The sequence below is a fragment of the Perognathus longimembris genome, chromosome 1 (genome assembly GCF_023159225.1).
Source record: "Perognathus longimembris pacificus isolate PPM17 chromosome 1, ASM2315922v1, whole genome shotgun sequence".
Taxonomy (NCBI): domain Eukaryota; kingdom Metazoa; phylum Chordata; class Mammalia; order Rodentia; family Heteromyidae; genus Perognathus; species Perognathus longimembris.
The window spans coordinates 2,949,009-2,971,081 of NC_063161.1; the positions used below are offsets into that span (position 1 = coordinate 2,949,009).

Consider the following 22,073-nt stretch of genomic DNA (forward strand, 5'->3'; position numbering starts at 1 on the left):
CCCTCCCTCCCTCCCATGGCAGGCTCTCCTGGGGCCTCTGGAGGACAGCACTGGTCTTCATTTCTCCTCTGGCAGGTGGGAGGAGACCCCCCAGCGCACTGGTTGAGCAGTGCAGGTCCGACCCCTGAGCCATATTCACTCAGCCGGAGCTGAAGCTTCTGTGGCAATTTCCACTCTCCCCCACACCAAGGCTTTCTCTCAGGGCCACAGAAGCCAGGTGACAGCAGTGAGACTTATCTGCTTCAGGCACCTACAGAGCAAAGTGTGGCCTTTCTCCTTGGAATGGCCTAACGAGCCTCCCTCCCAATTGAAAGTGGTGCACCATCCTGTGACCTGTAATGGCACTCATCTTGTGGGACAGTCTCTTACTTGTCACCTCAAGTTACAGGCCTCCCTAGCCCTAGGCAGAGGAGCACCACAGGGCAAGTCCCAGCACATAACCCCTGGGGCCTAGTCCAGGTCAGCCCTTCCTTGCAGTCCATATTTCCTTCCTCCTAGACCCCAGCTGCCCAGAGTAGCCTCTTCCAGGTGCCAGCTGGGTCCCCACTAGCTGCAGGCCTACACAGACTGGAGCAAGGCACTGGGCACTTATCTCAACTACAGGTCTTGCAAAGCAACTGGAGTGATGGAGAGATATGTGCTTTTGAAAACCAAGTATGCTTTAATAGTTACTTCAAATTTAACTTAACTTTTTATATAATCTTTAAAATAGCAGCTATTTCATATACAAAAACCTAACCCCCTCTGCCAGCCCCATCCTTCTAGCCTCAAAAGAACAAATCCTGGTTTTTTTCCCCACATCAAACACAATTGTCTTCTAAAATTTGTTTCTCGGGGTCAAATGTGGCTTTGGTGTAAAGTATTTTCTACTCAGAACTTGAGAAGCGGAGAATCCATGTTTTCCTTGTCAGCCATGGGGCTCAGCACGATCAGCGGGGAGCCCAGGTCAATCAGCTGGAAGAGAGCAGAGGGGACGGGTGAGCAAGGTGTCCCTGGGCCATTCCACAGCTCCACACTGGAGACTGCAGTGGCCTACAAGGCAAGGGAGGCCTGCGGCTTAGTACCAGGAAAATTCAGCAGCCCAGTTCAGGTGCACTTAAAGGAACCTAAACCACTGCGTTTAAGAAACTGGGAGGACAACATAGTGCTGGAATCCCTAGCCAAAGCAATAAGGCAAGAGGAGGACATCAAAGGGATCCACATCAGCAAGGAAGAAATCAAACTATCCCTATTTGCAGATGACATGACCTTATATCTGAAGGACCCAAAAAACTCAGTCCCCAAACTCCTACACCTAATAAACCATTTTGGCAAAGTAGCAGGATACAAAATCAATCCACAAAAGTCAGCAGCTTTTCTGTACACCAACAATGTACAAGCAGAAAAGGAAATTATGGAAACAATGCCATTTACAGTAGCCAAAAAAAGAATAAAGTACCTAGGGATCAACTTAACCAAGGACGTGACGGACCTATTTAATGAGAACTATAAAAATCTAATAAAGGAAATCAAAGAAGACACAAGGAGATGGAAAGACCTCCCATACTCATGGGTAGGCAGAATCAATATAGTGAAAATGGCCATATTGCCCAAATTGTTATACAAATTCAATGCAATCCCTATCAAAATCCCAGTTACATTCTTCACTGAAATAGAGAAAGCAATCCATAAATTCATATGGAACAGCAAAAGACCTAGAATAGCCAAAGCAATTCTAGGCAAAAAAAGCAGTGCAGGAGGTATCACAATACCAGACTTCAAGCTCTACTACAAGGCCATCATAACAAAAACAGCATGGTATTGGTATAAAAACAGACCGGAAGACCAATGGATCAGAATTGAAGATCCAGGAATAAAACTGCACTCTTACAGTCAGCTGATATTTGACAAAGGAGCTAAAGACATACAATGGAATAAACATAGCGTCTTCGATTACTGGTGCTGGGAGAACTGGGCAGCCATATGCAGAAAACTCAAGGTAGACCCAAGCCTATCACCATGCACCAAGATCAACTCAAAATGGATCAAAGACCTCAATATCAGACCTGAATCCTTGAAACTACTGAAGGACAGAGTAGGAAAGATGCTAGAACTTATAGGCACAGGAAGGAACTTCCTGAATAGAGTCCCAGGGGCACAACAAATAGGGGAGAGACTCAACAAATGGGACTACTACAAATTAAAAAGTTTCTGCACAGCTAAGAACATAGCCACCAAACTAGAAAGACAGCCAAGGATATGGGAAAGGATATTTACCAGCACAGCAACAGACAAAGGCCTGATATCTGTCATCTACAGAGAACTCAAAAAACTAAGCCCCTCCAAGCCCAATAAACCAATTAGGAAATGGGCAAAGGAGCTAAAGAGAGACTTCACAAGAGAAGAGATAAAAATGGCAAAGAAACATGAGGAAATGTTCAACATCCCTGGCAGTAAAGGAAATGCAAATAAAAACAACCCTGAGATACCATCTCACCCCACCCAGTTAGAATGGCCTATACTCTGAACTCAGGCAACAACAAATGCTGGAGGGGCTGTGGGGAAAGAGGAACCCTTCTCCATGGTTGGTGGGAGTGCAAATTAGTACAACCACTTTGGAGAACAGTATGGAGGTTTCTCAAAAAGCTCAATATAGACCTACCCTATGACCCAGCCATACCACTCCTAGGCATCTATCCTGAACAGCAGGTCCCAAGATATCAAAAAGACATTTGCACTTCCATGTTTATCGCCACACAATTCACAATAGCCAAAATATGGAAACAACCCAGATTCCCCTCCACAGACGAATGGATCCAAAAAATATGGTACCTATACATAATGGAATACTACATAGCGATTAGGAATGGTGAAATAATTGTTATTTGCAGGGAAATGGTCAGAATTTGAACAAATAATGTTGAGCAAGACAAGCCTAGAACACAGAAAACAAAGGGGCATGATCTCCCTGATATATGACTGTGAAGATGGGGTGACGGGGAGACAGTAGAGACCAGGTCTGTGAAACCATAAACTGCTTGTCAAATGGTATTTCCCACAGGATTGGGTCAGCGACCCAACATTATGTAACTAAAACCAAACAACTACTCAACATAGAAAGGTCAAAAATTGACCTCTCCGTGGAATACAATAGCTCAAAAGCTATGTATGTAACAGTACCCTTTTTGCACAACACCGTGTCAAAAATTTTTTGTTTAGGGGCTGGGGATATAGCCTAGTGGCAAGAGTGCCTGCCTCGGATACACGAGGTCCTAGGTTCGATTCCCCAGCACCACATATACAGAAAACGGCCAGAAGCGGCGCTATGGCTCAAGTGGCAGAGTGCTAGCCTTGAGCGGGAAGAAGCCAGGGACAGTGCTCAGGCCCTGAGTCCAAGGCCCAGGACTGGCCAAAAAAAAAAAAAAAATTTTTTTTGTTTAATAAATAAATTACAAAAAAAGAAAGAAAATATCCGAGTTTCTCACAAAATATAATATATGACTATCTTCCAAAAAAAAAAAAAAAAGAAACTGGGAGGAGGGGCTGGGAATATGGCCTAGTGGTAGAGTGCTTGCCTCATATACATGAAGCCCTGGGTTCAGTTCCCCAGCACCACATATATAGAAAACGGCCAGAAGTGGCGCTGTGGCTCAGGTGGCAGAGTGCTAGCCTTGAGCAAAAAGAAGCCAGGGACAGTGCTCAGGCCCTGAGTTCAAGGCCCAGGACTGGCAAAAACAAAAGAAACTGGGAGGAAAAAAGCCTCAGCCCCTCACATGGTGCTGCCTCCTAACTCCCTGGACTTAGGGGGAGAAGGGCTGGAGATGGGCCCTGCCATCTGGGAGCAGATCCAGGCCTGGGAATCCACCTCAGTGTAAGGTCCACCCCCGAGTGGGCTTCATGCAGATGCCCCCCCCCCCAGCTGTTTATCTTCACCTGCATGACCAAGGTAACTGGCCCACGTGCCTCCCCCCTCTCTGAGGTCACATCTGGCCATACCTCCCGCCTTTTCCTATATAATCCAGCTCAACAGACTCTGCTCTCTTGCTCTTTTTCCCTTCTGTCTCCCCATGCCTCCGTCTTGTGTGAGCTGGCAGTTTGCTACCCGCCCCCCCAGCCCCCAATAAACTTTCTGCCTGAACCATCATGTAGCAGGTTTCCTTTCTGGCAAACCTTACACTCAGGGACAGTGACTTTTCCTTTTATTTGAGGTACTTGGGCGGGGGGGGGGGGAAGCGGTTGAACTTGGGTCCTTGCATTTACCAGGCAGGTACTCTACCACTTGGGCCACATACCCAGCTCTTTTTGCTTGAGCTGATGTGGACCATGCTGCTTCTTACTTTAAGAAGGGGTCTCACAAACATTTGTCCTGATGTGGCCTTACACCACAATCCTCCTCACACACACACACCCAAACCCAAGCTAGGATTCCAGGTGTGAGCCAGCATGCCTAACTGATGGGCGACTTCTGAGAAACTGAGTCACACGTGGACTCAAGGGATCGAGGACCCAGGACTAAAAACACCCCAAACCCAAGTTGCCATGAATCACCTGTTGCTGCTCGGCTCGCGGGGGCTTCACTGGACCACTTCTGCCCATATCTGGGCTGTTCATCATGAGGTCCACTAGGGGCCTGCTGGGCAGCCCCAGCCCCAGGCCCATCTCAGGTGTGCTGCAGAGGTCTATGAGAGGGAGGGCGGCTGGGGGTCTGCCCTCCTCCGCAATGCTGAGCTGGTCCAGCCCCAGGTCGATGAGGGCGGCTGGGGGTCTGCCCTCCTCAGGAGCGGTGCTGAGCTGGTCCAGCCCCAGGTCGACGAGAGGGAGGGCGGCTGGGGGTCTGCCCTCCTCAGGAGCGGCGCTGAGCTGGTCCAGCCCCAGGTCAAGGAGAGGGAGGGCGGCTGGGGGTCTGCCCTCCTCAGGAGCGGCGCTGAGCTGGTCCAGCCCCAGGTCAAGGAGAGGGAGGGCGGCTGGGGGTCTGCCTTCCTCAGGAGCGGTGCTGAGCTGACCCAGCCCCAGGTCGACGAGAGGGAGGACAGCTGGGGGTCTGCCCTCCTCAGCAATGCTGAGCTGGTCCAGCCCCAGGTCGATGAGGGCGGCTGGGGGTCTGCCTTCCACAGGAGCGGTGCTGAGCTGACCCAGCCCCAGGTCAAGGAGAGGGAGGGCAGCTGGGGGTCTGCCTTCCTCAGCAATGCTGAGCTGGTCCAGCCCCAGGTCGATGAGGGCGGCTGGGGGTCTGCCCTCCTCAGGAGCGGTGCTGAGCTGACCCAGCCCCAGGTCGACGAGAGGGAGGGCGGCTGGGGGTCTGCCCTCCTCAGGAGCGGTGCTGAGCTGGTCCAGCCCCAGGTCGGTGAGGACAGCCTAGACAGGGACACAGATGGAGAGAGCCCAGCACCCTAGTGAGCCATCGTGGGAAGTTGCAAGCCTCTCGAGGGAGAACGCTCCCCTCAGGCAGCATGAGGCTGCCCTGCTCCAACATCCTGACCTCTGACCTCCCCAACCAGCGCCTTGACCAAACACTTGTGGGACCCAGGGTCCTGAAGGGTGGAGGTCTGCAGGAACTGGACCCCGGCCGGGGCCTAGGTGGGGCCCTATGTAGCCCTTGAACCTCCACGCACCTCTCCGGAGTGTGAGCCTTCGCCAGGTTTTGCTTCATCCCGAGCCCCGCCTTCGGTGAGGCTTTCTGGAGAAAAGTCACTTTTCTCAGGAGAAAAACGGAGAGCCTGAGGTACGGAGGACGGAGGGGACGGGCCCAGGCCCCCCTGCCCACAGCTGGCCTTTGGGTCAACCTCCTGTGCCAGCGCAGCTCTACACGAGAAAAGGAAAATGTTACCAAAAAAGAAAGTTACCCAGATTTTTCTAAAATGCCATCCTGGACTCTGGCTGGGGCTGCAACAAACTTCCGGAAGGTTGTCCTGACGCAAGAGCCTCCGCCGGCGCAGGCACACCTGCAGGGGCAGCTCGCCGCAGACACGCCCTCCCTTCCACACCCGTTTCCTGTGCAAGAGGACTGCTTTCCGGGAAGCCACCTCTGTCCGTCTGCTGCAGCGCTCGGAGGCCCCATGCCCAGAATGACCCCTGCTGCTCTGCCACCCCTCAGCCACGCTTCCGCGGCCACACGACGCCGGCCTGAGCCCTGCCTTCCGCGTCCCAACACATTCCCCAGGGGCGCGGCTTTGCAACCAGCAGGCCCCAGTCAGGAAGGCCCGCCTCACCACAGCGCCCCGCAGCACCCAAGGCTCCAAACGACTATCAAGCCGGGCACCGTGGCCCAGGCCTGGGATCCTAGCTGCTCCGGAGGCTCAGATGGGAGGATCGAGGTTCAAGGCCAGCCTGAGCGGGAAACTCTATGACACTCATCTCCAGTAAACTTCAGAAAATGCTGGAAATGGTGCTGTGGCTCTAGTGGCAGGCAAAGCAGCCCAGAGACTGAGTTCAAGCCCCAGGACCAGCGCAAAAAAACAAAACTATCATTGAGGAAAACACCGAAAGCAGCATTGCCCACAAACTATGTATTTAGAGCTTTCTAACACCAGGAAAAAAGAATTCATTTTATACTTGTAAGTAAACAACACATGCCCGTACCAAACCACATGCCAGGTCTGTATGGCTTCACTTGCACAGCACCCTGACAGGACAGCCTAACCCACGTGCCTTACCTCATCACAGACCTCTTCCGGGGCTCGGAGGACAATCGCCGAGCAGGCCTGCACAGCGGGGAGGCCAGCGCCGTGGGCATGGGCTGAGGGGTCATCGGTGGGAGGCCGGAGAGACGCCGGCCAGCAGGTGTGGGCAGGGCTGACCCTCTCTGCGTGCTTAGGGGGGTCCTCGTGCCCAGCAGACCCTGTGGTGCCGGCCCCAGCGAGCGTCTCACAGGCGTGCTGTGAATAATGGCCCTGGCAAAGACATAACGGCCGAGTCTTGAGCGGAGATGGACCCCAGTGAAGCGCAGTCTACCTCGCGAGCTCTCGTGCCGATGCAGCACCTACTCTGTGGTCTCACCAGCGTCCAGCCACGGAAACTGCGGGCTCTGTCCCTGAGGAAGGTCTTAGGGATGCTGCCAGCCCCCCACAAGAACCTGGCCTTGGCCCCGGGTTTCCCAATAGGTAGTGCTTGCCAGGTCAGTCAGCTGGGCTGCACCTCCCAGAGGTACCCCACGGTTCAAGGCATCGTGAGCTTCCCATAAGGAAGCCAGGCTCGCGTCTGGCTGGCTGGGGACAAAGAGACAGGCAGGCTTCGTGGTGCCCAATGATCCCTAGAGTTACGACTGTTAGCAGGGCCAGGCGCCCGTGGCTCCCACCTGTAATCCCAGCTCTCAGGATCTCAGCTTAAGCAGAGAAGTCCGTGAGACTATCCCCATTCAAACAAAAAGCTGAGAGTCAGCTGGACACTCGTAGCTCACGCCTGTAACCCTAGCTACTCAGGAGGCTAAGATCTGAAAATGACGATTCAAAGCCAGCCCGGGCAGGAAAATCCAGGGGACTCTGATCTCCAACTAATCACACAAAAAGCTGGAAGTGGTGCTGTAGCTCCAGTGGTAGAACACTGGCCTTGAGCAAAAAAGGAGCTTAGGAACCGTGCCCAGGCCCTGAGTTCAAGGCCCAGGATCGACCAAAAAAAAAAAAAAAAAGCTCTAAGTAGAGGTGTGGCTCAAGTGGTAGAATGCTAGTTTTGAGTGAAAAAGAAAAGGATGAGAGTGCAAAGCCCCAAGTCCAGCATCGCACACGCACACGCACACACACAGACCCTCATCAAGGGTCAGCACGGGGGTGGAGGCCGGGACCCAGGTGCTCAGCTCTCCTCAGGGCATGTCCTGGCAGGACCCACCACACCCGTTCGTAAAGTAGAGGCTGTGGAGTCACCTGTCCTGGGTGCGGATCGAATGTGTCCCTCAACGGCCGACGCAAGGAGAGGGGTGCTAGGAAGCCAGCCTCTGGAGGCCATCAGGGCGGAGAGCAAAGCCCTTGAGTGGGAGGGACCAGTGTCTCCTAAGGAGGCAGAGCGCAGGCGCCCCGGGGAAAGGTGCCCGCCATGAACCACAGCAAGGGGCCCTTGTCAGACACCGAGTCTGCTGCCGCCTTGGCCTCCAGAGCCGGGAGAACAAAGTTCTGTCATTTAAACACCAAGATCCTCAGCCTGGTGAGGCTGAGCTACGAGGGTGAGTTCCAGGCCAGCCTGGGAGACAGCAAGATCTGTCTAAAGACAAAATGAAACCCAGACTACGGTGCTTGTTACAGTCATGAAAAGGACTAGGCATTATTTTAAAATAAAACAATTCAGGATAGAATACCAACACGGAGGCTGCAGCAGGCCTGGAAAGATCCATCTACTGGTTCTGTCCTTGACCAAGGAGTTTCAGGTTCTTTGCAGTCTGAAAACACACTGCCGCTGGCGAAGGGACAATGGGCTCCCTGCACCCAGCATGGGGTGGGGGGGGCGATGGGGAGGGGCAGCCCTCCCACAGCACCGGCAGCGACCGCCAGGCCCGCGAGGCAGGGGCCACGCTGGCCTCTCCAGGTGGAAGGGCTCGGTGGTGGTGGAGTTTGCCCTCAGCAAGGGCTTTGCTGTGAGGGGTACTGGGGTCGCACCCAAGGCCAGAAAGGCCCATCCCCACGTCACTCGCTGAAGACCCACGCTGCCCCCTGGCGGAGCCAGGAGAGCCCCGGTCCAGCGGCCTCGCCCAGAGCTTATTCTGCCCAGCCCAGGAGTTGCAGGTGTAGCAGCTCAGTCCCTCCCCTGGGTGAGGAACCTGGTGGGAGGAGGACCCCGAACACATGGAGTGGTGCTGGCACCTGGCCTCCCAAGTGCCAGGAAAGGCTGCAACCACAGAGACACCCGGCCGGGGTTTGGCATGATCCATCGGCCTGCAGGGCTGGGAACGCATCGTCCCACTGCAAAGCCTGGGGGACTTGCCCTGCAGAGAGGAGGCGGCTCCCAGGAGCTCCCCACTCCAGGGAACTAACCGGCAGCTCCGCGGTCCTCAGACCACACTGGAAGGAGAAAAAAGCAGACGTAGGTCAGTTACCTGCCGGCCGCTGCCCACGACTGCAGCCGCTGTGCCCGGGAGGATTTCGGTGTCACGCCTTTTGGGGATTCACCTGAGGCCGAGACAAGGGTGCAGTGAGTCACCACTGACAAAGAATAAAGGAAAATGAACTTCTAGATGACTCCAATCTAAGTTTCTTCCACAGATCTACCTAGAAAAAGGATTGCTCTTTACTAAAGCTCCATTACCGAAGCTGGACACCCTGAAAGGAAACCGAGGGATGGGCCTTGACCTGATGTATGAGCCACACAGAAAGTTTACCAACCCACAGATGCCCTCGCCAGACACCGAGCCACAAACCAGTGAGAAATGGATGTCAGACTCTGTGACCTTCCTTCTATTCACCTGGCACCAGCGGCTCCCGTGGGCAGTGTGGCAAAGCCTAGCGTAACACAGCAAGTGACGCCGGCCTACTCCTCCAATCACACTACTGCTCCTTCCTAGCTCTTCATCCAACCCATACCTTCGCTCTGCACTCGTTACTGGCAGTATAAGAAAACACCAGTGCTAGGGCTGGGGATATAGCCTAGTGGCAAGAGTGCCTGCCTCATATACACGAGGCCCTAGGTTCGATTCCCCAGCACCACATATACAGAAATCGGCCAGAAGCGGCGCTGTGGCTCAAGTGGCAGAGTGCTAGCCTTGAGCGGGAAGAAGCCAGGGACAGTGCTCAGGCCCTGAGTCCAAGGCCCAGGACTGGCCAAAAAAAAAAAAAACAAAAAAAAAAACACCAGTGCTATAACTCACGCAGCCATGCGCGCCATAGCTCACCCGCTCAGCGGCTCAGCCCGGCCCCTCCTGCCACTGGATCTGTTCAGTCATTGCCAAGCCTAGGTTCTCACGCAAAACTAGCATGTAGCCTGGGTCTGTTATGTTCATTAGTTTAATTCCTTGTTTTCCTTTGTAAACCAGGTACCTGTTACCTGCAAGGTTTCTGCAGGACAAGTTCTAACAAAATAATGCAGTGATGATAATGGCCAAAGCCCACAATAAAACTCAACTTTGTGTATATAACACAAACCCATTAGACTCATTTGCAGGGCCTTGAACACGGCCTTCTTTCTGCAACACACTGTGAAGGCCCTGGATGGAGCCATACGGTACAGGTCACCCTCTCAGGAGGACAGAGGCTGGAGCCCAGGGGGCTGACATAGCTGGAATGAGAAGGAAAAGGAAGCAACAGGGAGAAGGAGTCTCTGGCTGAATAGCAAACGCATGTAAGGCAAACCTCCCTCAAGTTAGACAAGAAGAGCCACTGGGAAGAGCAACCAGGGCCCAGGCAGGGCTAGGAAGAAGGCTGGACAGAGCCAGCGGAACACACACATGAAGCAAAGGCCTGCTAGTGCAGGCCTGAGCCCCCCCATCCCCAGTCCTATTCGAGAACTGCCTTATCAGAACTTAAGACGCCTGCAGTGGATCAAGCTAAGCTACATGTTGACTGCTTCAAAGCTCAACTATTTTTTTTTTTTTTTGGCCAGTCCTGGGGCTTGGACTCAGGGCCTGAGCACTGTCCCTGGCTTCTTTTTTTGCTCAAGGCTAGCACTCTGCCACTTGAGCCACAGCGCCACTTCTGGCCATTTTCTGTATATGTGGTGCTGGGGAATCGAACCCAGGGCCTCATGTATATGAGGCAGGCACTCTTGCCACTAGGCCATATCCCCAGCCCCTCAACTATTTTTTTTTAACCCACAATCTAGACATTAAAATGTTTAACTGAGGGCTGGGGATATAGCCTAGTGGCAAGAGTGCCTGCCTCGGATACACGAGGCCCTAGGTTCGATTCCCCAGCACCACATATACAGAAAACGGCCAGAAGTGGCGCTGTGGCTCAAGTGGCAGAGTGCTAGCCTTGAGTGGGAAGAAGCCAGGGACAGTGCTCAGGCCCTGAGTCCAAGGCCCAGGACTGGCCAAAAAAAAAAAAAAATGTTTAACTGACAATAGCTAACAGCAAGAAAACTATGACCATAATCTGAAAAAGAATTAGCCACAAACAGACCCCAAAATGACAGAGAAGATGAAATCACAAGAAAAAAAAACTTTAAAACCACCATTATAAATATGTTCAAGGATTTAAAGGAAAAAATGGGAAAGTATATCAGAAATTAACTAAGCAGGCTTAATGGCAGATTACACTCTGTGGAAGAACAGATACATTAACTGAAGACACAACAAAGGGACAATCCAAACTATAGCACTAAGATAAAGGTTGAATGAAAGGGCCTCATGACCCAGGAGACCTGTCAACAGTTCTAGGAAAAAAAGGGAAGTAAGGAAAGCTTTTCCAACTGGGTGCAGGTGGCTCGCACCTATAATCCTAGCTACTCAGAAGGCTGGGATCTAAGGATCACAGTTCAGAGCCTACCCAGACAGTCTCAAATCTGACTGACCAGTAAAAAACCAAAGCAGGTGTGGCTCAACTAAGTAGAGTACTAACCTCGAGTGAAAAAAACAAGCTAGAGCTGGAGGCTCTGAGTTCAAGCCCCTATTACTGACACCAAAAAAAAAGAACAAAAACACTCAGGGCCTGGGCACTATCGCTGAGCTGTTCTTTGCTTAAACCTAGTGCTCTATCATTTGAGCCACAGCTCCATTTCCAGCTCTTTGCTGGAAGGCTGGAGAGGAGTCCCACAGATTTTCCTGCCTAGGCTGGCATTGAACTGTAATCTTCAGATCTTGCTTCCTAAGTAGCCTAGGATAACAGGCTTGAGCCACCACTACCTAGAGAAAAAAAGCATTTTCAAGAAATAATGGCCATCATTTCCCAGACTTGAGGGAAACTATCAACCGGAGATCAAAGAAGCCGAAGGCACTGCCAACAGGGTAAACCCAAAGGAAGCTCGGCAAAGCGCAGCCAAGCTGCTGCAGACAGCAGCGAGGAGACTAAGGATGACCCAAGAGCACTGCCTTATCCACACGGGTGACAAGAGAGCCCCCAGAGCCACACAGCAGACAGCGGACATGACTTGGAAAGGCTGTCAGAGTAAAGTCAGCCAAGAGAGCCAGCACCTGAGGCTATCTTGGCAAAAAACGTCAAGTAGAATTTCTTCTACGATCAAAAAACCCCATTAACATGTATGTCCCTTACCAAGAGAGCACTTGGGAACTTGGAATGAACGTGGAGGGGTAGGCTCCGCCTTTGTCTCGGCATTTAGACAGGAGTCCGGCCTGCGTAGGCCTCCAGTTCCGTTCCGCTGAGAGGTTGAGGGAGCGGAGTCGGGATCCGGCCTCGGGCCTCCGGCCTCCAGCCCCGGGGACGGGGTGAGAGGAGAGGCGGTGGGCGCCTCGGGCTGCTCTGCGGACCCCTGGGCCACGCCGGCGTTCCGGGCTGGACCGCACGGTGGCCCTGCGGGGGCCGTCGGCAGAGGCGGGCGCAGCATGGTGAGGCTGGCTTTGCTCAGCCTGCCGGTGCGCGACCGAGGCCGGGAGCCACCAGAGGGGAGGCCCGTCCGCTCACCTGACGTCGCTGTAAGGGGAGACGAGGCTGTTACCCGTGACAGCAGTAAGCACCCCGCACGGGGGACCCTGTCACCTCGGGGGCTCATGCCTATCCTCTTTGTTGGGGATTATTATGGCCTGGGAAAGGCTGCCCTCCCACCAGCCTTGGGACAATGGAAGTCCCTCCCACCTTCTGGCCTCCACCCCTTGGGAGGTGAACACGTGCGTGCCACCATGATGGGGTTGTCCCGCCCACAAAGGGAAGTTTCGTGATGTCACTTGATGAACGTGACCCCTAGCCTATGACTGGCCCTTTGGCCAGCCCCCTTTCTTTCCCGCCATTACTTCCATATAAGTGCCCTTCCATATTAAAGTCTTTGAGACACTTCCCACCACCGCAGCGTGTCCCTGATGCCTTCCTTTTCGCCTCCGCCCTTGGTAACATGTGGGGGGACTGGGGGGAGGGGAAGCTTCAGCAACCCTTCCTCAACTTAGCGCTTGCCCATGTGAGCACGCCTTTGGCCTTCCGCTGGCGGAGGGCCAGGCTGAGTGCTCTTTCATAGAGTTTGTGGTTACCATTCTCCCCGTGGGGGGAGAAAGGGGGTGTCCAAACCCCAACACTCTTAGCTACTCAGGAGGCTGAAAGCTGTCTGGGGAGGATTCCAGTTTGAAGCCAGTCTGGGCAGGAAAGTCTATGAGACGCTTATCTCCAATGAACCACCAAAATGGTCCAGGTGGAGCTGCGGCTCCGTGGTAGAACATCAGCCTTGTGCATAAAAGCTCAGGCCCCGAGTTCAAGTCCCAACGCCTCGGAGAGTGGCAGAGTGGACTCCAGATTGGATACTGTGAACCAAACCCTTAGCAGGCTGCTCCAGACATGTAGCAGCCATAGCTTTGCCTGAGGCTTACAAGGGTTTCGCCCTTTGCCACTAGATGGCAGTCCTGGCTTGGCAAGACAAACACAGCCTAAATTTCAACAGGTAAGGCCTTGGGGCTCCCTCCGGGGCTGCAAGTGCCACCAGATCTGACAGTCCCCTCCTCCCCCGAGGCTAACCACACCAGCAGGAGGCCGTGAGAGGCATGGTCCTGCGTGGCGGCACTGGGCGACTGCACAGACTCAAGTTCTCAAGGGTGGGTGGGACAGTGTCTTCCACGCCGCCGTCCAGCCCGTACCCCGCCGCACGCCCTCCAGTGTCCTCAAGGAACCAGGGCAGAGCACGGGGAAGCAGCTCTATAAAAAAATCCCCCAAGAATGGACTGCATTCCAGGGCTGGCCCGCAGTGTAGGTCAGGACACGAGAAGCCGGCACTCACCTCTGCCCGCTGCTGGGGACACGCTAACGTTGGACGTGAGGCCTAAAACAGACCCCGAGGAAGGGGGTTTCCTCGCGAGACTGCCCGCGCAGCCAGGCGGTTTTAACAGGCTTCTCTTCAGCCCCAGCTGCGACAAAATGTTAAAAAAAACAAACACAGAATCAGCAAAAACTTCCACCCGTGACTGTTTCTATAGAGGGATTTCTAAGTGATTTTTAATAATTTAATAATTAGTATCTTGAATTTACCCCTGCACAAAACAAGACTCCAAGGTCCTCAAGTCCCTTCTACAGAAGGACACAGCCTAGGCACAGAACCCACGTGTCCACACACCTGCCCTACGCCATCTTCTGTAAGTGGCGTGTAAAAACCACGGAGCAGTGTCAAAAGCAGAAACTGGGAGGACCAAAGTTTAAGGCCAGCCTAGGCAAAAAGAACAAAACTCTATCTCAGCCAATAAGTCAGGCATGGCAGTAACATGCCTCTATACACAGAAGGGTCCGTCAGAGGTAAGCCTCCGGTAAAAAGTGACACCCTACCTGAGAAATAACTCAAAAGTGAAAAGGGTTGAAGTAGTAGCGCTTGTCTGCTTAGCTGTGAGGCCCCAAGTTCAAACTCCAGCATGGCAATAATGACAAGAACAAAATGGGAATAGATGCAACTTATTTGCGCTGAATTTTCAATCTGTGACCACAGAACTCAGGGAGTGGAATCTGGTAGATGCAGACAGCTGGCTCACTTCTCAAAATGAGGTCTTCAAGCTACTCCGGAGGCTGAAATCTGAGGATCACAGTTCAAAGCCAGAGGAGCCAGAATAGTCTGTGAGCCTCTTACCTCCAGTCAACCACCAGAAAACCGGAAGTGGTGCTACGGCTCAAGTGGCAGAACGCTAGCCTTGAGCTGAAGAGCCCAGGCAGAGCCAGGCCGAGTTGCAGCCCCATGGCTGGCCAAATAAATAAATACACAAGGGAGTCTTCAAACCCCTGCCTGAGGACCAGAGGAAGCAGGGTGAAAGGTAGATCTGGGGGCTCTAACTTAGCCTGGAACAGTTGTGGCACCTTCCACAAGGGCTGTCAGCGATTTCTTGCACACGGTTCAGTCTGACTGCCAACGCCAGGACACAAATGGCCAGCAGGCAGCGTCACCCGTGTGTGCAGTGCAGGCCCGCGCTGCCAGCTGCCTCCTTTGCAGGCGTTCCTCCCAGCAGCCTCCGTTCCCAGCTTTGGATTAGCCCGTACTCCGCCGCCCCCTCGTTCCCACACCCACCTTGTTGGGGACAGGGAGCGACCGCTTGCCTGGGCCCGGTTGGCTCCCGCCGGCTGGCGGGACGGCGGCATCGGGGGCGGTGGGAGCTCTGTCTCCGGGTCTCACCTTGGAAGGACTAGCTGCTGTCTCTTTCTTGGGCTGGAAACATTCATTGGAAACGTGAGAACTACGTGGCCTCCCACAAGGTCCAGGGACACGGGCTTCGGTCCAGAGCAAGCTCAGGCAGGACCCCTCCCCACTAACACCACTGTGCTCCTCAACTCAACAAACACCACGCCCCCAAGCGACACGACAGCACCTTGCTACGGGCTGACATGAGGAGCCGGGTTCTAGCTCTACGTGCCTATGTGCGGGCAAGAGGCTCCTTCATTACACGCTCACCTCCGCAGAGGCCACTCGGCATGAGTACGTGAGAGGCGTACTACTGAAAACCCCTAGGGTCCCAAGGGCCCCATGGGCCAGCAGTCGGCAGCGGTTCCGCGTTGAGGAGGCCACCACGCGTACCCACACGATCTGCGGTCACTCTCCATCCGCTAAGCCCCGGCCCAGGACTCAACGCGCCCTCCACACAACAGCTGACCTCTGGTGTCTGCTGCTGTCCCAGCTTTGTTGTGTATAGCCCCGGTTCTGTCTACCTTCTCCACGGCCAGCTGAGGGTGTTTGCCTCTCCCAGACAAAGCTCGGGGCGGCTGCAACCTGGTCATTTTCGGAGGCACAGCGTGATTCGGAGGGCGGACAGTGCTTGGGCCTCCCGTCAAAGGCCGAGACGGGTGTGGTGGTCCTAGCGTCGGGGCAGCGGGCAGGGCCGGGGAACAAGCGGGGAGCAGGGGCTCCCCGGAGCAGGGCTGGGCTCTTGAGGGGCTCTCCAACAGGAAGTATGTTTCTCTTTTAAGTGACTTGGGGCTCTTCTCCACTTCCTGCACTCTATCGAAGAGGTTTATTTTTAACTCTGATTCTTGGATGAATCTTTCCGTGTCCTGGCCCCCAGGGGCTTCGGGCCGGGTGGGCTGGGCCGCCTCTCTCCGGGTGCGGCTTTCTATCTGGAGTGCTAGTAAGTGCGCTTCTTTGTACACCTCCACAAACTTCTCCCCGGTGAGGGGGCTCCAGGCACAGGGGCGGGCGGCTGCTGGCAGAGCGGGCTGCTCGCTGAATTCTATGCTGGCAGCGATGCATCTTTCCTTGTGCCCAACAGGTCCGAAAAACACTTCATCGTCTTCATTTGCGCTATTGTTAAAGGAAAGATCATTAGTGACTGAAGACACTGGCCTTCGAATGCAGGAAGGCCGCAGTGCCAGGGAGAGGGAAGAAAACGTGTTTGCTTACCTGGAAGAAGATAATGAGAGATCGAAGTCAAACTTTTCATCGGCCAAAAGACAAAAGTCTGCAGAGGGGAACAAGTCCACTGTTACTCGAAAATGCGATCAGTTTCTGTAGATACCAGAGCAATTGAGAAACTGAATGCCCCCCAAATTGTGACCCATCGTTATGTTTTTATTTTATTGTAAGAGTGCCAATCACTATTTTAACTATGTTTTCATAGGGAGCTCTAGATGAGCTTGTTTTTGTTCCATTATCTGTTTAAAATGCACCAGATGTTGAGTTTGCTAAGCTACCTCACAAAAGCAAAAAGCCTCATGTTTGTGATATCATCTAAAAAGTATTCACTAACAACAGTACATTTCAAAAATATCTATCGAAAGTGTCTCTGGACACTGGTGGATCAGCTGAGATCTAAGGACCAGGGTATGAAGCCAGCTTAGGTAGGAAAATCAGTGAGACTTTAACCTCTAATTAACCACCAAAATGCCACAGGGGAGCTGTGGCTCAAGTGGTAGAGTGCCAGTCTTTAGTAGCAAAAGCTAAGAACCCAAGGCCTTTGGTTCAAGCCCCAGTACTGGCGTGCACACACACACACATATGCACACACACACAATTAGTTAAAATTTTCTTAGTGAAAAGTAATAAAATTCCCAAACACCAGAAGCAGATAAATAGTGATGATATGGATTCTCAAATGAAACCCTTCATTCTTCCAATAAAACCACTGTGTTAGGTAGTAAAAAAAAAAAATAAAATAAAATAAAAAGTATTCACTGAGTCATCCCGTTGACCTTTCAAGAGCTGCCCTCCTTAGGCACAGAACATTTTCAAAAGACCACCCAGCTCAGCTCCCCCCAGTGAAATCTCCCTTCATCCTTCAACAGGAACTGAAGTACTACTGGAAGGCAGAGCACGGACTCACTAAGGGCCTGTCCACTCCCAGCGTCCTTCCCGGAGTCCCGGAGGACTCTGCACTAGATACCCCCACCCCATGCCCACCACATCACTGCCCTAGGAGACAACAGGCTCCGTACTAGTGTGTTCTTCTGCAGGGACCATGGACCCTTTCCAGCACCTGCCAAGGTCTCCCACAGCCCCTGGGCCTGACCTCCACCCCTGCCACCAGTCCCAACACTCCCTAACTGCCATGGCTGGGCTGACAGCTCCAAGACAACCAATGCCTACCCAGTCCCCAAGTTCCCCATGGCCCAGCAGAGGGCCCGGACACTTAACCACTACCGAAATGCACGGACCTGAGCCTTCAACACTGGAGAGTTCACATAGCACTGTGTTCTTTGACCTTAAGAAGTAATGGAGCATGTTCATCAATATTGTGGAACTCGAAAATATACCAGCATTTTAATTAGGTCCTAACTAACCAAGTAAATAGTCCCATTTATCTAATCAAGCAAAAACACAGAAGAGCTGCAGGGTGTGGCTCAGTGGTAGAATGTGTCCTCAGCATGCACAAAGTCCGGAGTTAATTCCCAAACCCCTCCCAAGAGACAAATACAAAGCTCCAATGCACCCAAGAATACCCATGAGAGAGCTAATTAAAAGACTCAACCCACGCATGTAAGTATATGAACTTGTTAAAACTGACCATTTTCCAGGAAAGTGGAGCTGTGACTCTAAGTGGAAGATCACTAGCTTTTTTGCTAGTGAGCAAGAGCAAAGAGCTCAGGGACAGGGCCCAGGCTGAGTTCAAGCACCACCACCACCACAACAAAAAGCAAGGAACCCAGCTAAAGACAAGATTACAAAGCTGTCAAGAGCTTTCACATACACAACAACAGTTACAAGATGAGAAACTTGAGAGACTGACCCATTCTGCATTGCCTACCAGGGCCAAAAATTCTATACACACACTAAAGGGGCCAGAAACACTGGGGACATTGTTTGGTAATGTGGGAATGTTGGAGGCCTAACCTTTATATCAAACCTGAAGCCCTAAAATAAAAACTGACCTTCAAATATGCACAGATTCATGAAATCTCCACATGGCAAAAAACATGACGAGCCAAGTTAAACAAGCAAATAATATTTGCAATTTACCTCACAAAGAACTAATGTATGAGGTGTGTTGACAAAGAAGACAGGAAGAAAAGGAACAGATGAAATTCACAGAAAATAAGACAGTATAAATACATGACAAGCACTTCAGCCACAGTCCCAATCAAAACTAAGAGCAATAAGAACCCATAAAACTCCACTGAACCTACAGGATTGGAAAAAAAAAAAAAAAAGAAAGAAAGATCTTGATAAACAGCGGCAGGCAAAGCTATGGGACAGGAGACTCCTGTCAGCTGGGCATGTGGAAAGTCACCGTGGCTCTTCGGTGACAATCAGCAGTGCTATTCCACGAAGAGCCCTGTCACCTTGCCCGCCTCTAGGAACGACACCTAAGGCCAGTCACAAGTGTGAAAGGCAACGTGTGCAGTTGTTTATCTACTGCAGTACCACGTGTAACAACAGTGACACAGTAAGGACAGGTTAAGCTCTCAGGAGAGATGAAAATAAGTCACCCTACACAGGTGCCGTCAAGGACAATAGGGTGGGCTGGACTCGGGGGCACACTCCTGTAGCCCCAGCACTTGGAAGACGGAGGCAGGAGAATTTGAAGTTGGACTCCAGCAAACTTGTGGCTCGGGCCTGTACGTGAGCCTCGCTGCTCGGGAGGCTGGGATCTGAGGATCGGGGTTCGGAGCCAGCCGGGGGAAGAGAGCTCTCCTCTTCTCAGAGGCGGTGGGAACGCGAAGGTGGGGAACCCAGGCGGGGGTCGTGCGCTGGCCGGGTGCGGAGCGCAGGGCGGGCTCCGCCGGGTCACGCCGGGGTGTGACCTCCCTCACCGCCCACCAATCCCGTCCCTCCCCACCGCCAGACCTCGGGCCGCCCTCCGGCTTTCCGGCCCGGGTCTCCTCGGTTAGCTTCCCGCCGGCCCCGTGGACGGACGGACGGACGGACGTACCTTCCTTCTCGGCAACTTCCATCCTCGCCTCCTCGGCCTTCCTCGCGGCGAGCCGTCGGGGGGTCGCTGCAGGGAGGCAGGGGGCCCGCAGGGTGACGCCGGGCGTTACGGGCCCCGTGACCGGGATCCCCCCACCCTCCCCCCCTCCCCCCCCACCCGCGGGCGGGTGACCCGCCTCGCCCGGTTCCTCCCCCACCCCCACCCCACCAGCGGGCATAACGGAAAGCCGGGAGCGGCCACCGAGCCGATGGTCCCCGGCCCGGCCCGGCCCGGCTCGGGGCGCGCGGCTCCCCGAGGGGCGCCGTCTCCCCGGGGGCCCCCGCGCCCCCCGCGCCCGCGCCCCTACCTCACCGCCGCCCGGAGACGCCGGCAGCGCCTCCTCCGAGGGTTTAAACTCGGCGCGGAACGCTGATTGGCGGGTTTGAATACTCGCGAGGCCCGGTGCACCCTGGGGTTTGTAGTCCGAGCTCCCGGAAGGGCGTGTGGCGCGCACGCGCAGTGCCCGAACGCAGCGGGCCGAGCGGCTCGGCGCGGGACACGCCCCCCGGAAGTCGTGCGCCCCCGAGGCCCCCCCTCCTCCCGCGCCCGGTCGCGCCCTAGCCCCGGGGCGGGTCAGCCGCTCGCTGGGCCGGAGCCGCCGGGACCCTGAGCCCGTGCCTTCCGCGGTCCTGGCCCAGCACCCCAGGGGTGCCTTTCTGCGGCCTCGCCCCCCCCCCCCCGACCCCCCAGCCTCTGAGCTCTGGGCCTTCTGCAGCTGGGGAAGGGCGGTGGGCACCCACAGACCCGACTGCGCGGCCCAGCGCCAGGGGGCGCCCGGAGCCTTTCCAGCTCAAGTCACAAGGCCAGCGTCATGCTAACTTCAGGAAACAGGGGCGGGGGGGGGGGGTGGGGTGGCCCTAAAGGAGAGGAGCTCAAAGAGCCGCCAGGCCGGGGTGCCCCTGCCCACCTCGTGGAGCATTTGCCCCTCTTAGGCTGGTGCCTGCTCACGGAGCTGGCGGGCTAGGGATGGCGACCCTCACCAGCACTAAATCTGGGGTTGCAGAGGCTAGGTTTGCTTGCCTAATGAAGGGGTTTGAGCAGGGCCGTGTGTACCCTGCTTTCTTGGTGCTTAACCCCTGCACCCCTGGGGGTGCTTCCCCGCCACTGTGATAGGTTTGTGTAAGCTGCTTGACCACCTGAGCTGTGGAAAGTTCAAGGAACGCTCAAGGTTAAACCTGTGACCTCCCAGGAGTGGGCGTACCCGCCTGCATCATGTGAGCCCCGCTAAATCCTTGCGCCTATTCTAACTAAAATGATCGGTTGGTTCAAACAGATACTATGAGACAGACTGTAACTCCATTGGCCACCTGCGTGTGACCTGGTGCGCTCTGTAAGTATTGTAACCTCACTGGCCACCTGCGTGCAGCAGGTTTGGCTATGTGATGTTGTTTGGCTTTATAACCCAGCCTGGAAGGCCGCTCGTGGTTTCAGCTCCCGAGTCTGGGCTGCGACCCTGGCTGGTCACTTCGCTTTTTACTTCCCCAATAAATCCATCCTTATATCATCTTTTTGCTGGAGACTGAGTGGTGGACTCTTGGAGGAACCAGGAATCCCTTCCCTTGGGGGGTGGGGGGGCGGGGGACTCCATTACAGCCACAGTGCCATTTCTGGCTTTATCCTGGTTAATTGGAAATGAATCTCACAGACTTTCGGGCCTGAGCTGATGTGGAGCTGTGGCTCCTCAGATCTCAGCCTCCTGAGTGGCTCTGATTACAGGCGTGGGCCTCTTTCAGTCATTAGCCTGTGGTCCATTGTCCATCTCCCCACCTCCATCCTCCTTCCCAGCGCAAGGAGGATCCTTCATCAGTGAAGCACAAATTCAGACACAGGGAAGAAAGGAGTCCTGGATAGGGTAGGTGCAAAGGGCTGAGAGGCAAAGAAGAGGTGTTGTTCCCCCCACCCACCCACCAGTGGGTACAGGGAGGGAGGAGGATGAAAGGCTTCCTGGAAGGGCGGAGTTTTTCCTTGTGCAAATCATGTTTTTCTTGGATATAGTTCAAAAAACCCTGAGGTGGGTCCGGTGTCTTTAGCTCCTGGGTAGAGACAGCACCTCTTAAAATTCTGTAGCAACGAGGTGTTGTATACCAATCAGCAAGAAAACAAAGGACACCACAGTTAATAAGCCGAATTATAGGAGTCTCTACTGTGGCCTCCGTAGGCCAGTGGCTGCATGGCGATGAATGCAAGCTTCTCAAGTTGTACAGCCCCGAAACAACTCAGAGTTAGTTTTTGAAATGTTGTATCCTGGTCACCAAAGTGGGACTCTAACCCACGACAGCCGGTGGGACTCTAACCCACGACGAAAATTGTTTTATCCCAAATTCAAAGGAGACTCTAGGACACTCAGTTACTCAGGCTAGGATTTTATTGACTGCACAATGTCTGCACTCCGCCATTTGGGGTGCAAAGTGCAGCCCCAAGCTTCGGCAGGGCTGAGATTTTTAAGGCAGAAATCACATGTACTACATGCAGGTGGTTAGGCAAGTTGGGCAAAGCAAGCAAGCAGGAGGTACAGAAGCAGAATCGGGGTTTGCAAACGCCAGTAAACAAAGCAATCAAAGCAAGACAATTCTTGGTTCTGGGTGTGACTGGGATTTACCTATTAACTTCTTAATTAACCTTAAATCTCTCCTTCTGGAGCTTCCCCTAAACTAAAACATGCAAACTGAGTGGTCTTTCTCATTTCTTTCTCTTACAAAGGTCAAGCTGCTTT

At 53.8% G+C, this 22,073-nt stretch overlaps 1 protein-coding gene across 1 annotated transcript; it reads right to left on the reverse strand.

Annotated features, from left to right (window-relative positions):
• Positions 1-753: 753 nt before the first annotated feature.
• On the reverse strand, positions 754-20,571 carry Gtse1 (G2 and S-phase expressed 1). The gene is made up of 13 exons (XM_048339338.1): positions 20,562-20,571; positions 19,529-19,729; positions 19,322-19,387; positions 16,357-16,447; positions 15,669-16,257; positions 15,034-15,171; positions 13,768-13,894; positions 12,105-12,482; positions 8,999-9,071; positions 6,633-6,869; positions 5,592-5,781; positions 4,528-5,334; positions 754-954 (listed from the first exon to the last, which is right to left on the reverse strand). The coding sequence occupies exons 1-13, from the start codon at positions 20,569-20,571 to the stop codon at positions 871-873; spliced, it is 2,991 nt and encodes a 996-aa protein (XP_048195295.1). The 3' UTR covers positions 754-870.
• Positions 20,572-22,073: the final 1,502 nt, after the last annotated feature.

Bases quoted from the DNA above. Each gene is read 5' to 3' on its own strand.
- Gtse1 (XM_048339338.1), bottom strand. The intron at 19,388-19,528 runs GTGGGGTGGGGG...GCCTCCCTGCAG, and splicing joins GCTTTCCGTTATGCCCGCTG to CGACCCCCCGACGGCTCGCC. The intron at 5,782-6,632 runs GTAAGGCACGTG...TTTCTCGTGTAG, and splicing joins CGGAAGAGGTCTGTGATGAG to AGCTGCGCTGGCACAGGAGG.